Here is a 17,120-nt window from a genome sequence, read left to right as displayed (position 1 = left end):
ACACCGATAAGAGAAAGAAGGAAGGAATGAAGGGAAGGAGAAGAAGGAGACACTAAGGAAGAGGAGAAGACTTGTGGGAGTGATATGGCTGAGAGACGGAGTTCAGCACCAGCTGACAGAACAGAGAGACAGATAAGCTGTCAGCAGGCAGAGTGCCCACACACACACACACATAATGAAGGTCTGGGTGGCTTCACACAGATGGTGAGGCTGGCATCGCACTGTGTTAAAGTCTCTGTTCCTATTTGCTTTTTCCAACAACAACCATTCTCATTAACAAGCAGAAGAAGGAAGAATTAGGAAACGAGTTCCTGCCTCCATTTGTTTCTCCCCTCACTCTGTTTCTTTGGTTCCCGTCCTTCCTACTTTTCTGTCTTCACTGCATCTCTTCCCATTTACCTGTTACAGTATTGAGGATGATTTTGGAGACTGGAGCTTTACAGCAGCAGAAACGTGGAAGTGAAAAAGTAGAAGTGGTGACCATCTGACCGTCTGATGAGCTTGATAAGTGCAGTTTAGTCATCTTCAGTGTGGGTCTCTCACTAATAACTAGTGATACTGTAGCTGAGCAGCAGGACAAACATTGACCCCACACATTTCCTATTGCCGTCATCATTTCTGGAACATCCACATGTGTTTTAGGACTCATTCAGGAGTTGCATGTGAGCATACAGTAGCATGCATTAGACTAGTCTGGCCATGCTGCAGTGTGCATCGCACTGGGAAACAATTCACCCTTCACGTTGCTGTTAGCCAGGTGTCATTTTTTGTGACACAATTCATAGTGTAGTGCAACTCGGGGAATGTTTTCGTGGTGAGGCTGTCTGAAAATATGCACCGTTATCCTTGTCTTTAAACAATGTGCCCCCACCACCCTGTTTATGACAGCCATCCTTTCACTTTGCCTTGAAGGATGGCCATTTGGAACAGCTATTAACACACTGGAGCTCCACTGTGGTCGCCTTAAAAGTTGTCATTGCTTTTTTCAGGCGATTAATCAGGCACTCATCCTGCCTGTTGTCGCTCAGTGAATGCTGAATGCTTATTGCTGGTTTCTTCACGGAAGACAGCAGCTGGAGTTAGTTCACATTTGCAGCAGGTCTGGACGTAGAGTCAAAACAATGGTCTGGAAAACATCCATATAAAACATTTTAAATCACGCCTGCAGCATAAACCACATCTTCACTGTTGTTTTAAAAGCACAGTGCTGTCACTTCCCGAACCTCCACTGCAGTCTTAGCAGTTCACTGGGTTAGTGTCATTGTTTTAGAAAGCGGAGACATTGATTATTCCAACACTCACACGCAGTGTCTCTATTTTCTAATCACATTGTTTAGAAAAGTATTTTCTTATTATCGCTACCAACAATTATATGGAGGACTCTGTGTCTTTGCTGTAAATATTGAGCAGATTAATTTTCCAACTCATTTGTTTGTAACTTTTTTGTCTTTAACTCCATGTGTTTTAATGAGTACAGAAGTTAAATCCCTGCTCTCTCTCTGTCTCTCTCCCACTCATCATTATTCTCTGACCCATCTGTCTCTCCCAGACGCTCCCACCACTCCCCCTCTTTTTTCTCTCGGTCTCTTTCTCTCCCCCCTGTCCCCCATCTCATTGACCCCTTTTGTTGACGGCTATTGGGTTATGGTGGTGGATGTGAGGTGGGGGAGGGTTAGGAGGGGTCTGGTCAGCTGTTTCCTCAATATGTGGGAGTGTGTCTGGACCGTGTGGGAATGTGTGTGAGAAAAAGTTGCAGACAAAGCTTGAATCGGGCTCAGAGTGTGTGAGCAGCCCAGTGAGGACACACACACGGCGTCGGAGCATCTGCAGGACATGTAGTGTTTCACAGCGGTGGGACGTTTTGTTTTTATTTCTTTTATTTTTGGTTGTTTTAGTTGAATTTGAATTCATAATCCAAGTCTGTGGGAATATCTTCAAGGTTAGAATAACTGGAATACAGACATCCACAGCACCGGGGAAAGTCTTGCAGAGTGAGGAGACTATGCAGCCTCCGTCTGGGACTCACAACCATGACAACTGTGTTCAGACGCAATTATGTGGTGAGTTTGTGCACAGAGAAGAAAGTCTGTCTTGGATCAGATGGAGGATTTGGGCTCTGATTTCCTTCTGTTTGCTGTTTTGTACACAAAGTAGTGCTACTGTTGCAGTCAACAGAAGAAAGGAAATGATTGGACTGACAGAAAATCTGCTGCATTATTAGAAAGCTGATAACTGACGTTCTGATAACTGACCAAGAAGTTTGCTATGTTGCAACACGGGTTGATATCGCAAAGTTCTTCCTAGTCTTGAGTACATAAACAGTAGATGATTGAGCTGTTGGGCTCATGTTGGAATTTGCTGTAAAATAAATGTATGTGCAGTTGTTTTATTCTGAAAGTCAGGAGATAAAACAACGAAGGTCTTACTCTGTCTCTGAATCAGCACCAGTGGATGGTAAACTGAATAATAAATCGGGTCTAGTGAAACTGGAATGAACTTTCACTGTATTTTAGTTATTGTATAGGACAGAGTGTCATTACTTAAAATCTTTGAGCACATTCATTTGGACTGTGTTGGTCATGTGAGCAGTGTGTTGTGTTTCAGTGTCACTTCAGCTGGGCCTGTGTGGGTTACTGGGTAATATTCTTCTGATAGCCAGTAGGGTGTGAACTCAGCCTCATCCGTCTTGTTCTAATGTGATTTTAGGTTTGATGAGACTCATGTAAATGTTGAATTTATAAAACCTTTTGAATGAGAGTTTGGAGCCACTTGACCGTGTCTCTGTTTCTTTATGACTGGTCAGAAGAACATTACTGTGAGAACTGATGTGCACTGTGTGAAAGGCAGTCTGCAGTCTGTGTCTACGTGTTGTCTGCAGGTCAACAGGCCACTTTATGTTCTTCTGTCTGGCTCGGCCCTGACCTCTGCGTGCTCCCTCTGTTAAAAAGTGTGAGAAAAATGCTCCATTTGTGTATGTGTGTGTGTGTGTGTGTGTGTGTGTGTGTGTGTGTGTGTGTGTGTGTGGCAGTGGTAGCAGAGGAGGGGGGTTGGAACAGACTGTCTCTGAACAAAGCTAGCCCTGTCTGTCTAGTCTGGCTCTGTGTGTGTGTGTGTGTGTGTGTGTGTGTGTGTGTGTGTGTGTGTGTGTGTGTGTGTGTGTGTGTGTGTGAGGCACCCCGACCTCTATATTAGGACAACATACACTGTGTGTCTGGGCTCTGTCTGAAAAAAACCTTTTTCTCTCAGACAACACAAAAAACATTCACATCTTGTTTTTTCATTGACACTTTACAATGTAGCTGCTCAGCATCGGATAAAGAATCACTTCACTGTCATTGTCTGATTCTGTAATATGCAAATTAACTGTTGTTCTTAGTTTTAAATCATGTTTTGTGGAAAATCTTTCTAAAATCATTTTTTTAGAAGCTATTCAAACCACACATGACCTGTTCACAAGAGGCACAAGTGTAACCGATGTACAGTATAAACAGTTTTCAGTTTTCTTTCTCATCAGTTTTACTGTATTGACAGTACAACAGTGTTTTACTGTAGTTTTGTACAAGCATTGAGCTTCTGCATGAAGTGCTTCAAGCAGGGATTATAACTGGAGCTGTCTAATAAGAGGCTGTTAATTACTGGACTGATTAGAATCTCAGTATTTACATGTGTTTGACTGTTACACAGCTGTATTCAAATGATATTCCAGTGATTTAATATTACACTTTTTTTATAGTTACTACTGACACTTGTAAACTGATCTCGCCCTTTGTTTCCGTGTGCTTGCAGCCCAGCTGGAATTCGTCCAGATCCTGGTGATCGTGGTGGTGATGACGGTGATGGTGGTTGTCATCACCTGTCTGCTGAACCACTACCGACTCTCAGCCCGCTCCCTCCTCTCCAGACACGCCCCCACGCGCAGGAGACACCTGCCTCTGGCCAACGTAAGTCAGGCGCCTCGTTTACACCTGGATTTTCTGACACTCGTATCTAGACTGAACCCGGATGTGATTTATCAACACAACTGTTGCATGACCACATCTGAGCTTTTCTTGATTTTATTCAAATGATCTTTTTTTTCCAGCCACTGAATTATGCAAAACTAGTGGAGTTTTAGTGAACTGTGAGTCCTACACCTTTATGTTGGCCTCTGTCTTGTCTTGTTCATCTTCATTATATATATATAATTTATTGGGGGTCAAGGTGAAAATATACAAACTGCTGCAGAACACTGGGTCACATTTTTACTATATGCAACCAGTTTAGACAGCAGCAGATACTTAGGAGTCACAGAAAAAAAAGCAAGATGCTTTAACATTTGGAGAAAATGGAGGACATTAAATCTAAACAGCAGCATGTATTGAGTCCATAATCACAAATGCAAGAAATACAAACATTTGATTTCCAGCCTGTAAGTGTGAAGTTCAACGCTCTTTTAGTTAATCCAACGTCCTCTTCAGATCATTTGTAGTACACCAACATTTATTTGGTCTCTATGCACTTTACAGGTCGAATAGAAATACTATTGCTGCAATGTGAACAAAGACACAGACACACAGTCATTAATAATAAGAGAAGTTTAGTCACAACTGGGACAGCTCTTAATGAGAAGAATGAGAAGAAGAACAGTTCGGAGAACATTGAGTGACAGCATGGGATCACAGTGATTAAACACTGCTGCAGGCTAATGCTAACACACTGACTCATCTCTTTATTAAGGGCCACAGCCGCTATTTCAAGAAATGCGCACACCGACTTGCACCTGAGGCTTCTTCAAACATATGACTTCACTTGTGCTTCCTGAATCACCTGCTATTGAATAACTAATGAGTGTGTGTGTGTGTGTGTGTGTGTGTGTGGCTCCAGTATACAAGTAAGATAGTAAAGGATGAGGCATAAAAGTAAACACACACACACACACACAGAGCTCCTGATAAGCTCAAGGGACTCACAGTGTCCTAGTTAATTTGGATTAGGAGACAGACACACTGACACACATACAGTCAGACATACAGAGAGAGGAAAAAAGAAAGAGGATCAGGAAACAAAACCCGAGAACAAAACAACTGCAGAAAAGTCGAAAAAGTACCTTCCACACATTTTTTATAGACATGTATCACGGCTTTTGTTACCTCCTCGCTGCCAGAGACACCAAGACACAGCTGATTTTAATTTCCTCAACAGTTCATCCAGTTCAAACTCAACGTACTGTCCAGTCAGTTACAGGTGTGTGTGGCCTCATGGTGACGTTCATACGAGCCAGTGATGTTGAACATTACTGTAGCTACTGCAGCAGTGTGGTAACTAGAAAACACAAAGCATAGACAGTGAGGAGAGGACTCATGAAGACAGCTGCACAATTTACTGAGATATAAAGACAGTTGTACAGGGAAGGAAGATAGTTGGACATTTAAACAGGCACTATACCAAAGAGTGATGGTTCTGCACCCGTGCAGCCCTCTAGTGGATGAGTGTTGAATGTAGATGAACACAGACACATTGTGTGCATTAGTAGTAGTACTGGAGTCTGACTCACAGATATTTGCCTTAGAGAGGTTTACAATTCATACACAAAGTGTATTATGTGTTTTATAACTTAGTGCCACAGAGTATGTGAAAACAGACGTCATGTCATGAGAATAATGTTATCACCAAATTAAAGCCTGGAAAATTGTTTTCTTCGCAAATGTGAAGAGTAAATTTCAAATATTCAGTAGCTGATTTCCAAACTCAAAATATTTTTGTTTTATACCATCATTGAAATATTTAGAGCTAAAGGAAGTATAATCAAATGTTTATAGTATAGACTTAATGACATTAGTATTGAATTTGATTTATTATTGTTCATGCGTGACTGTCTTTGTTAATCACATTTAAATGAACTTTATTGATATAAGATATATTCATAACACAAAACCACAACATAAATAGTACTAAATGGTACAAGAGTGAAACATTTGGTAAATGCATTTGAAATAAAGGTAAAATTACTGCATATATCAACTTCAGTATATGAAAAAATTCCAATGATTAACATTTAATCTCCCTCCCTCTCTCTCTTTCAGGAGGGGCCTCTGTGGTCTTCTGAGAGCACTGGAACAAACAGTGGTCTGAATGAAGTGAGTTCTGCTGCGTTTTTAACATAATATGCGCCGAATTAACCGAGAGTTCTTCTTATACAATGTAATACAGCAGTAATGAGATGTTGTTCTTCACACAGCACCAGGTGTATAACCCCCGCCCCCCAGACAGAGGGATCCACTCGTCCTACCTTCAGCGGGAGCCTCAACACACCCAGTCCCAGCCCCAGCCTCCTATCCAGTCTCAGCGCTTCCAGCACACGTACGGCCCCAGTCGCTTCCAGCCAACATATCCCTACCTGCCCCAGAGCATCATCGATCTCCCCCCTACCATCTCCCTCTCAGACGGGGAGGAGCCCCCGCCGTACCAGGGCCCCTGCACCTTACAGCTCAGAGACCCAGAGCAGCAGATGGAGTTGAACCGCGAATCGGTCAGAGCTCCACCCAACCGAACAGTGTTTGATTCCCACGCACTCGATCCATCCAACTCCTGTCTGCAGGCCAGGTAATGATGCCATGTCACTGCACCTGGGTTCACCTATGAACTATCACCTGCATTTATGTATTGAATTAAGATTTATAAATGCAAAGTATCTCTCCCAGTCTGCAGGCACCTCCTCCAAGCGTCCATTCAGGCATCAGTGTGCTAGAAGCCCAGGAGGCCTTGTCTCGGCAGCAGAAGCAGGGCGCTCGAGTAGAGGGAGCTCCCCCAGCTTACAGCGAGGTGATTGGTCACTACTACCACCCCGCGTCCCTGAATCCCAGCCACAACCATCGAACTGTATCAGCCCCACAGGCACCCCCGTCCTCACTCATTCATGGTCTGCTTCGACCTCCACTTCAGCAGCAAGGAAGTGTGGACAACAGGAATGCCAGGAATACAAAGGAGAAATCCCAGAAGCCCCAGCAGGTGTGATGATGCTACTTCTTCTTTCTTAGCCTGCAGGAAAGCCAGGAATATGTCTGCCTGCCATTTGGAAAACAGTCAGTAACCAATGAGGACAACAGCCTGGTCAATGGTCAAATCAACTCTGAATGGCTGGTTCATGTCAGTCCACTTCCTGGATGAGGCTAGGACCGGGATGCAGCAGCACACGCTGGCTTCTCGTTAGGTAACAAACACCTGGAAACCACATCACTCCTGCAGAGCACAGTCGCTGGAGAGCATCTGGTAGTTTCTGTTGCACAGCTTCCTAATTCCAGTCTGAGGAGCACTTCACATGAACCGATGATGTTGTCAGAGAGCGGGGGCAAAAGGTGGAAAGCAGAAAGGTGGATACTAAAGCCTCCTTCTCTTAACAACTCCACCTCATCCCTCCTCAAACTGCTCAAAGTAGTCTTGGTTCACTATAAATATTTACTTGTTCTGCTTGTTTCTGTCGTACTTTTTGTTTGTTTCGCGTTTTTCGCACTTACAAGAAAATTCCTATCCAAGTGAATAGCGAAACGTTGCAATCTTCTTGGTTCTTCCAGGTTTTAGGATTTTTTTGTTCCTTATGTAGTGATAATCCCCCGTGCTGCTTTCACTCCATGTACTTCTGTTCATGACTGCACAGTCTGTTGTTGGCAGCGACTCCTGCTCCAGGCTTTAGCTGTATCGCTGGGACGGGTCAGCACACTAGAGTATTTCCACAAAGCATTTAGATGTAGTTAGTGCATCTTAGCTTACCAGTTATAGCACGAGCTCAATGTTCTGCCTTATGTCAACCAACCAGTGCAGGAGTTGTGGCTAAAATCCTTTTTTTTTTATGGTTTCTGAAGAAGGTTTGCACAAAGTTCAAGACTGTTCAACACAGAAAAAAAAACGCAATATGATTGATAAGAGAGAAAATAGAGAAAGTAGGGGTATTTTTCTAAACTTGATGGATTCGTATGAGTAAAAATGTTTTTCTGTTTGTTTTTATATGTTGTCTAGTTATAGAGAAAGAAGCAAACATCAGTAATCTGTTGGGGTGCCAACTTTCATGTTGAACATTTTGCTACATACATGTTGGCATGTATATACATTACATAAGGAGTATATAGACACATGTATGCAAACCGAGAGCGAACTTAAAAGCATGAATTCAGAGTTATTTATATAAATGCTGAAAAGAATTGCACTATTTTTTAGTATGATGGAGCAGATGGAACGTGTGAGAGAGACTTTTACTGTGAAGGAGCTCTGTCTATTGGGGCGGAAACTAAGTAAGAGACTCATGACACCGTGGAGACTAACCAGAAGGTCAGACCAGATCAGTGCACAGCAGTTACTATCACGAGAACATATCGTGGGGATATTCTGACTTTGGTCCAATGGACTCAGACCAACTATTACTGTACCATTGATTGAACAAAAATCCCTGTTTTATGCAAATGTCCGAGTCCTGCGAGCCAACCACGAGTCAGAATTCAACCTGTGGGCCCAATCAGAAACTCTGCAGGTAGCTCTCCCTCTCTCTCATCCTATTGGCCGAACTGTTAGCCAATCCCAAAGCAGGCTATCAGTACTTCGACCAAACAATTCGAGCACATTTGCTCATGTTAATCAGACTTTGTCACATCGAACAAATGTTTGAACTAATCAAGACGATGTGTAATGTAACAGTAGACAGAGTAAAGCAGAGTAGGATGTAGTAGAGTAGTGTGTGTGTGTGTGTGTGTGTGTGTGTGTGTGTGTGTGCGCGCGTGTGTGTGTGTGTGTGTGTGTTATGTTATTTGAATGTCAGGGACTTTTGTTCATTGGGTGAGAAGAGACAGAGAGGATGATGCAGACCCAGTGATACCTAACATCCCCATCAGGTCACCCTACAGGGACTAAGTGTGTGATACGCTGACTGTGCACTGCTGTGATCTCACTCCCCAACATGTAAGATCAGTGTATAGTTTGTTTTAAAGTCGCATTTATCCTGTGTTTTTCAAACAAACAGTGGCACCTCTGGTCAGTTTTCTCTCTTGCGGGCATCTCTGAGCACTTTACTGCACCAGGAAGGAGACAACAATCCTCTGTCAGCCAGTGTCAGCCTCAGCCCGTCGCTAAACGAACTCTAAAATAACTTTCAAACTGTGGTCCAGTTTTTCGATTTTAGATTTTCTACTGCAACCTTTAGATCCACACTTTTAAAAGATGCAAAGACTTTAAACTTTAAACATTCTTCTAGCAGAAAACACACAACTTACTACAAAGACCCAGCCTTAGTAATGACCGACTCTTTAGAATTGGAACACACGTCTTTGTGTGTTGAACGCAGCATGAGGCAGGTTGTTGCAAACAAGACACACTGAAGTGTTGAAAAGTGACACGAGTGTTAACAGCAACTTGTCTTGTGCCGTGTTTTAGGAGTGTGGAGATAAAGGTAGAGCGTACATTAGAGTGAAATAGCAGATTAAACCAACATGTTAGACACATTACTGTTAATTTTTGTAGTTAAGAAGGTATCACATGTAGGCCCAAATGAAGCCAGCGCCCTCTAGTGTCCAGTCTTTATGCAACAGCGCCCTCCACAGGGATCAAACCAAACTGCAGCCAAAGCTGAGTCGACTTAACTTTGTAGCCTGAGGAGGGGAGAAAGTTAAAGGCCAGAAAGAAATGCTCTTTAATCTAATCCAGTGAATTCTTAATCCCATTGTTTATTCCTTAGTGACAAGTTGGGACATATTTTCTGAAAGACCGGGTTAGTTTAAAGACAAATAGACTGAGAGAAGTCCGGCTTTCTCCTGTTTCTGAGCTGCACTGCTGTGTCGACATTTTGTATTTACTGTCGAGCACTTGAAGAAAAAAAATGATCATAATAAGAAATTAATCTATTGACCCAAAGTAATTAGAGAAGTAGTTGGATTAATCAAAGGATGAATCACCTTTGATGAAATCACCTTATTGTTGGATTAATAGCCAGGTTCTAAAATGTTCTAGCTTTTATTGATCTTATTTCCTTTACTTTTCTTTTCTTTAATACTTTTGTTTCTGGCTATTTCTCTTTTCAAATGTTTTGGTTCCCTGTGCTTGAGGGTTTGCAGCGGGTATGAGAAGACTGGATGGGTTCTGATCAGGGCTTCACAGTAGAACTAAATAAGAGTAATATAATTAATTTAATTAAATTAAATAATCCAACTATGATACAGTTGAAGAGGTGACTCTGGATCAATTTCTCATATCGAGGAAACTGTGCTGGCTGACAAAAAAAAGGAAGGAAGACAGGTGGGAAGGATCCTGAAGTTCAGAGGGAACAAAAATCCTACATGTAATCACATAAGTGAAATAATTATTCCATGTGCTGCTAATACACCACATTACCTTCACAGGAACAATGGTATGTTTACACACAGAGAGACGAGAACAGTCGAACTGCACCAACTAAAGATGGAACAATGACTTTCAGTCAGAATTCACGTCATGGGGTCATATGACGTCTTTCTTTATTCACACACACGATCTGTGCAATGGAAGAGTAACTGTAACTGTAATGATTCCTCCTCTTTAAACTGACATGTATATTTTTGGGCAGAGCCATGCTAGCTGCTCGCCACTGTTTCCAGTCTTTATGCTAAGCTACGTTAGCCCTCTGGCTGTAGTTTCATATTTACTCAAATATTCTGTGGCTGTGTCACTTCTAATATAGTAACTCTTCCAATGCACGTATCTGTGTGTGAAACCTGTATTAAGACTGACTTATAAAAACATTTAAACATGTTTTTAAAGTTCAATTTGTGAATTAGTGTTGACATATGAAACCAATCAGGTCCCAGAAGTTTAAAATGTGTCCGGTTCAGCGGTGATTGTACCTGTTTGACCTGGTCACGCGTCTCTTTGCTTTAAGCCAGTGTGAAGCCAGTGTTAGTGTTCATTAGTTAGCACGTTAGCTATGACAGGACCATGTTTTTGTAAAGTCTACGAGCAACATCTTTTCCAGAGCAGTGGTAAGTGTGCAGTTAATGTACACTGACCTCCAGCTGTCTAGACAAAAACTAAACACACACACACTCTTGACTAAACAGACTAAACAGACACACACACTGCAGACCACACACCTGTCCTTCTCCCGCCTGTCTCTTCCTGTCTGTATGAGCTCTACCTGTTCCCTAGAGATGCCTGCTGTCCAATGACAGAGCTCCTTTCAGACCGGCCCTCGCTGCCATTGGCCGGCTCTCAGCTTGGTCTCGTTAGACGTTTGTTGTTTATTATTGTTGCTTTGTTGTTACAAGTGTGCCTGCCTGCGATGAGACAGGCAAAATGTGAGTGGCTAATCTGGGCTGTCAATCATCCCAGGCCACGCCCCGTTACTGTCTCAGACGATGATGATTGGATGATGATGAGATTGAGGATGATGGATATGGTTTTGATAGTGATGCCGCAGAGAGCGTTGCAATACACCTACTATTTGCCTTTTTGATAATATTAGTGATATTTTAACGTAGTGTGCTAAATGTTTTTTATCGTTGTTGTTGTTGTTGTTGTTATTATTGTTGTTTATTCACTTGAGAACAAAAAAGGTCATTTTACTTCAATCGATCACACAATTTACTTTTTTTTTCCAATTGTTAAACCAACGTTGAGAGTGTTAAACCTAAAACACACAAACGCTGTAGCTCACTGTGGAAGGATGTGTAAATACAATGAAATGTACTTCTGCTTTTAAGTGCCCTTTCTAGTTCAAAGTGTGCATGTTAGTGTGCAACTGCTTGAAAAGTAGACGGTGTGATTTGTTAGGGGATAACAGTGATGAATCTCCTACATTTTTACATACGTACATCACCTGGAAACAGCTTAAATATAAGCTAGCTAAATTTATCAGCACTTACTTGTGCACTCAGCTTGGTGTTCAGTCCTACAATAAATCTTCTTACAGCAATTAAGAATATTTACAAGTGAGCACATTTTGTTTACGCACTTGCATGTTCAAGCATACTTCTTTCTGTGTATTATCAAGTCCTGGTTACAGCCCTAATCATGACGTTTCCTCATCTGGTCCAGCGTCTACATGTGTGCCTTCTGGTGTCCAGGCTCAGCGGAGACGTCCTCTGTTTGTAAAATGCATTGTAGTGCAATGAACCCCTTTAATACTCTGTTAGTGTAGGTGGTATATGGAAGGCCACCCGTGTCAGAGAAGACAGATTTGGACAAAAACAGAAATATCTCTACAACCATTAGAATAGAATTCTTTTAAATTGTGGTAACAGCCAGAATTAACTCCACTGTTTTAAGCTTGACCTGTTTTTCTAACTTGAACAGTTTGTGAAACTTAAAGAAAATCACACTTGAGTTAAAGTTACTGGCTAAAGAATTATTACCCCCCAAATCTTAATGGAACACTAGCGTCCACCTATTTGTCCACAGCATCAGTGAAAACATTTCCAAAGAAGTAATCATCCTTTAGTACTTGAAAGAAAGATGAGTTACACCTGACTTGGACTTTTCTGTGTTAGATTTTCTTTGGGAAACATTTTGCTTTACAGCTTTTTCCAGTCTTTCTACTGTAACTCTGTGGTGGTGCACAAGTATTTTAAGTACACAATAACAAATACTCTTCATTTGAACAGACTGGTGAAAATCTGATTATAAATCAAACTGTTTCCCTCATTTGTGTTTTTGCTCATCCTGCATCTTTGTGTTGTTTTCTGCTCACTCTGCTCTTCGAATCAGCGCCGTCGGCGCCTTTCCTCTGACAATGCTGAAGAAAATCTATGAAAACACTCTCTCTTGGTTGCAGTATGTGTGCATATTTAAACAAGCCTTGGTATCTTTCGGGACAGTGACTATTGTAGAAGTCTTCCACTAGTGGTTGAGTTTTATTTTACAAACATGTAAAACGTGGGACTTGTACAATAAATCATTTTGTTCTGGTCAGGATTCCTACATGCATCTGGTCCAGACACTTGAGAGAAGTTTGACAAAATGCTGTCCAGATGTAGATGTAGGAACCCTGATCTGTTCCTGTAGAAAATTAAACAGATCCCCTGAATTTAAATTTTGCACCAGAGTCATAAATCCTCCACTGAAGTATGATGGAAAAAAGATGAATCCGGTGCTAAAAGTTTAAGTCCAGTCATCTTTGACAGCATGGCTCACACACGTATATAGAGGCCTACTTATTCTCAATGATAATATTTGCTTATTTGTGTATTAAAACAGTTTATTTTAATTTATATTGGAATGGTCTACGTATTGCTGGGTTTGTTGCGTTGTTATTCTCTTCTCTGTTTGTCACAAACAGAAGACAATGGTTTATCGTTGTTGTCACAGAACATGGTATGAATCGGACACATTTCAGTTAGCCTTCAATTTAAAAAACAAATAAAAAAGTTTTATAAGTATTCTCGAGTCTCCTCTTGTTATTTATTTAGTGTGTTTTTTTTTATAACCTGCAGTTTGTGTTGGATCATCCAGCAGGTGGTGCACTTTAGCTAGGTCTGCTTTTAAAGTGAAGCTGCTTCAGAAAGTAAAAAAACACATGAAAGATGATTTCATTCACTCTTCTCAGAGTTTTACAGGCCTCTATTCTTTCACAAACTATAGATTCTAATAATTATATTACAACAGTGCTTCATTTCCATCCAGGTGTTGCGGTAATTCGTGGCAGTGAGCAGAACTCTAGGATCCTGAAACAGAAGCATTAAATACAGTCCAGACTTATTTATGTTTAGGATTTCCTGACTTTCTAATACATCACACCCCTATATCTATATGGGGGTGAAAGGAGACCCACTACCTTTATTTTACTCTTATGTAATGATTACAGACCTGGACCTACCTTCAAGGACATGAGACTTATTCTAAGCTTCTTGAAAACAACCATGTGGACTTGACTTGTCAAGAATAAGATGACTGGAAACTTGGTATAAAACAGTTTGTACTTGAGACTTGACCTGGAACAGAGGTTTAAATTGGCCTTAGATCAGCTAAGATCAGGTGAGATGCTGGTTGTAACCAGCTGGAAACTGGATCTCAGTGAGTTATTGATCAGATTCCACTGACTCAACAATCTGCATTACTCTCTTATCTTTGTGCCAGGTCTCTATGTCAGTTCCCAGGCGGGGTTACTAAACCACTCACTCTACTATCTGTCTGTCTCTCTACTATGTAACTGTCTTGCCACACAGTTGGCAGTCTGCCTGCTCAACAAACACTATTCAGCTGGTTTTACAGCTCACTTGGTAGAAGAGATGAAAAGGCAGCATTAGATAATGGTGTGCTGTAAAGTGGGAATGGGATGATGAATGAGAAAGTGCATGTCGATTACTGAAACAGATTCCAAAGATCATTCAGGAAACATTCGAGTGACTTCACCTCCTGCTTCCTTACTCATTCACTTTTCCACTAGGCCCTCTAGTGCCAGCAGTTTTTGAAGTATGAAGAATTCAGTAATTCCTTAAATGATGTATTCATAACATGGCAAAACGAATTATTTAATAGCTTTGTTACAGTTGAAATGGAGATCAGTGTATTAATTTCCCTCTATTATATGATTCCATCATGTGTCTCAAAACCCTTTTCTGTGGTGTATTAAGGGAGACTATGCATGAACAATTCAAAGATACAGAAAATGAATTACTGGAGGTTGCACAAAAAGGATAAGGTGAATTTGTTTGTCTCTTTTTGTTTATCATTCAGCTCTAAACGTGTCTAACTGTCCTTGAATGCACCGGCAGGAGTTTTTTAAAGTCATTATGCTTAAACTGCAGTATCATGCATTCAGAGCATGTAAGTAACTTTGAACAGGAAGGAAAGAAATAAAACAATCCTTTAAATACGTGATTATATCAACAATTAGCCAAAACCTATTTTGCAGGGTGTGCAGAGACAGATTCAGCAGCTTCAACATGATTGAAACTGTAAAATGTGGATGTTGCTTTGAGGTGTGGAGCATTCTGCAGAAGCAGGGCATTCACCCTATCACTAGGAATTACAGCAGTCCCTGTTCCAGGGCCTGGAAGTGTCACTGCTGATGTCCAATAAAGGGCGAGCGTCCAACTGCACCCTCTGTGATGTCACTGTTTGCAGACATGTACCACTCTACGTAAGAACACACACAGCTGATAAGCTCTCACCTTTGATGCTACTGTCCGTTCGCTTCACATTGCACATTTTCCCTTCAAGCTGTTTCTCTTAATCTGTCTGGTTCAGTCCAGTAAAGTAGCGTCACAGTTGATGTTTTACCATTTTCCACATAACTTTACGTTTTATTATTAGTATAAGCTTCAAAAATCTGCATTCAGTGACATGTTATAAAAACTTTGCACATTTCTGATTCCTACAGGATCAATGCTAGTGACCAGTTGATCACCTGACTTTACTATAAATTGAAATAAAATCTGCTGCAGACATATATCCTAATACTTGCTAAACATTTCCATCCACTGTATCTGTGTTTAGTGCAGGTTAGGTTAACATAATCCCTGCCTTTATGTTGCATTCGGTCCAGCAGCTCTGTACTGCCCACTGCCTACTGTAGCTAAGAGGGGCAAACACCACACCAGACATGACATTGATTAAGATGCTCTCAGTGGCGCAGGAGTAAAGACTGAGCAGGCCCCCTCTGTGACAGATAGTGTTTTTTCCTAGTCGCTTCGGAGACTTGAACAACTTTAGTGCCAGAGCCCCCAAAGAGGTCCTCTTAGATATCTGAAGTTACTGATACGAACATGATGCAGCTAGTTTTCTCTTTAGAGAGGAGCAGGTTATTATCCATCACCCGTAACTTGATAATAGCATCATGTGCAGCTGAGCAGTCATGAGGGAAGGGGGAGGGCAGAGGAAGAGGTTCAGCACACGTGTAGAAGAGGTATGTCTACCCTCAGAGAAAGGAGTATACTAGCCATTAGGTCCCACATCTAGTTACAGACAGAGATGCAGATAAAAGCATTCAACCTTTTTGGTGACCAATGTTGATGCCAAAAATCCAAAAGATGATATTTGTTTTTATACAGACGTGTCAGACATGGCCTGTTCAGCCTAGAACATGTCAGGACACATGTTCTTGCTGTTTTTCTTATCAAACCCAAAGATATACAAACACTGCAGTGGTCTACGTGACACACATCTTTTGATAAAGTGCTTTATGTTGCAAAAAGTACGCAGGATATAAGATCAGATCATCTTATTGATTTATTGAGCCAAAATATTTCAGCATTAAGTGAGAGTTGAGAGTTTTTCTCCTAATAAGCGAAAACAAGTCTCCATCATCTCACTCGAAAATCCCAGAAGAAGGAAACAAGGAAAAAGGGGAAGGAAATGAGGAAGGATAAGGGAGGCAACAAAAAAACATGACGTCCAGTACGATATTTTCTGCAAGCAAAGACAAAAAAACCGTCCTCCAGCACTCTGACATCTTTACACTAACAGCAGTGATAGTTTAATCAGTGCTGCTGATAAACAGCCCACAGTCAGCATCAATAGTCATATCAGAGTTAGTTTTCTTCTTCAGAATAGGCTGTCTGCTGCTGTTCATTCATGTTCAGCATGACTTCCTCCGTGTGGAATAATGTCTCAGTAATGTGTAGAGATGTTAACCTCATTTTATCACACTGAGAGGAGTGTGTCATGTCACCTAACCGCAGACAGGAACATTAGACGCAGCTTATTTCACGCTGGATTTGTTACGTATTTTAGTAACAGGCAGGTTTAAACCCAAAATGCAGAACTCAGCAGGCTGACGGGCAAGATGAAGAGAACAACTGTTTGTTGGCAAAGACAAAGCAAGTTTACTATGAGTCAGGGGAGGACGGTATGTCTACTGAAAAGCCAGGGCAGACAAATTGGAACAGGTGGGAACCAAGTCCACAAGTGTGTTTGAGAAGCCCAGCAGACAATCCAGCAGTGAAGTGACTGTGCAGGGGAAATCTAACTACGAACAGAAATCAGGTGTGTGCAGCTCGAGCAGAGCCATTTATCAGGAGCAGTGGTTTCAGCTGGAATACTTTATTACATGTGATTTGACTTTTAAAACTCACTGGTGTAAAAAAAATAAAAGCATTTAAACCTGGGAAAATAAAACTGGAGGCCACAGGATCATAACATGGACATGACGAGCACAGTTAAAAATGGAAAAAGATAAGATATGCACATGA

General features: G+C 41.4%; 1 protein-coding gene across 1 annotated transcript in view; it reads left to right on the top strand.

Moving 5' to 3' along the window:
• pmepa1 (prostate transmembrane protein, androgen induced 1) overlaps positions 1-13,328 on the top strand; it is a 33,472-nt gene extending 20,144 nt beyond the window's left edge. Inside the window, exons 2-5 of the mRNA XM_026347166.1 lie at positions 3,787-3,941; positions 6,063-6,116; positions 6,218-6,582; positions 6,681-13,328. Coding sequence (XP_026202951.1) covers positions 3,787-3,941; positions 6,063-6,116; positions 6,218-6,582; positions 6,681-6,993 — 887 coding nt within the window. The 3' untranslated portion in view covers positions 6,994-13,328. The remainder of the gene's footprint in view (positions 1-3,786; positions 3,942-6,062; positions 6,117-6,217; positions 6,583-6,680) is intronic.
• Positions 13,329-17,120: the final 3,792 nt, after the last annotated feature.

Source organism: Anabas testudineus, chromosome 5 (assembly GCF_900324465.2).
Source record: "Anabas testudineus chromosome 5, fAnaTes1.2, whole genome shotgun sequence".
NCBI classification, from domain to species: domain Eukaryota; kingdom Metazoa; phylum Chordata; class Actinopteri; order Anabantiformes; family Anabantidae; genus Anabas; species Anabas testudineus.
The sequence above is the reverse complement of the archived record's forward strand: the minus strand, read 5'-3'. Positions and strand labels throughout refer to the sequence as shown.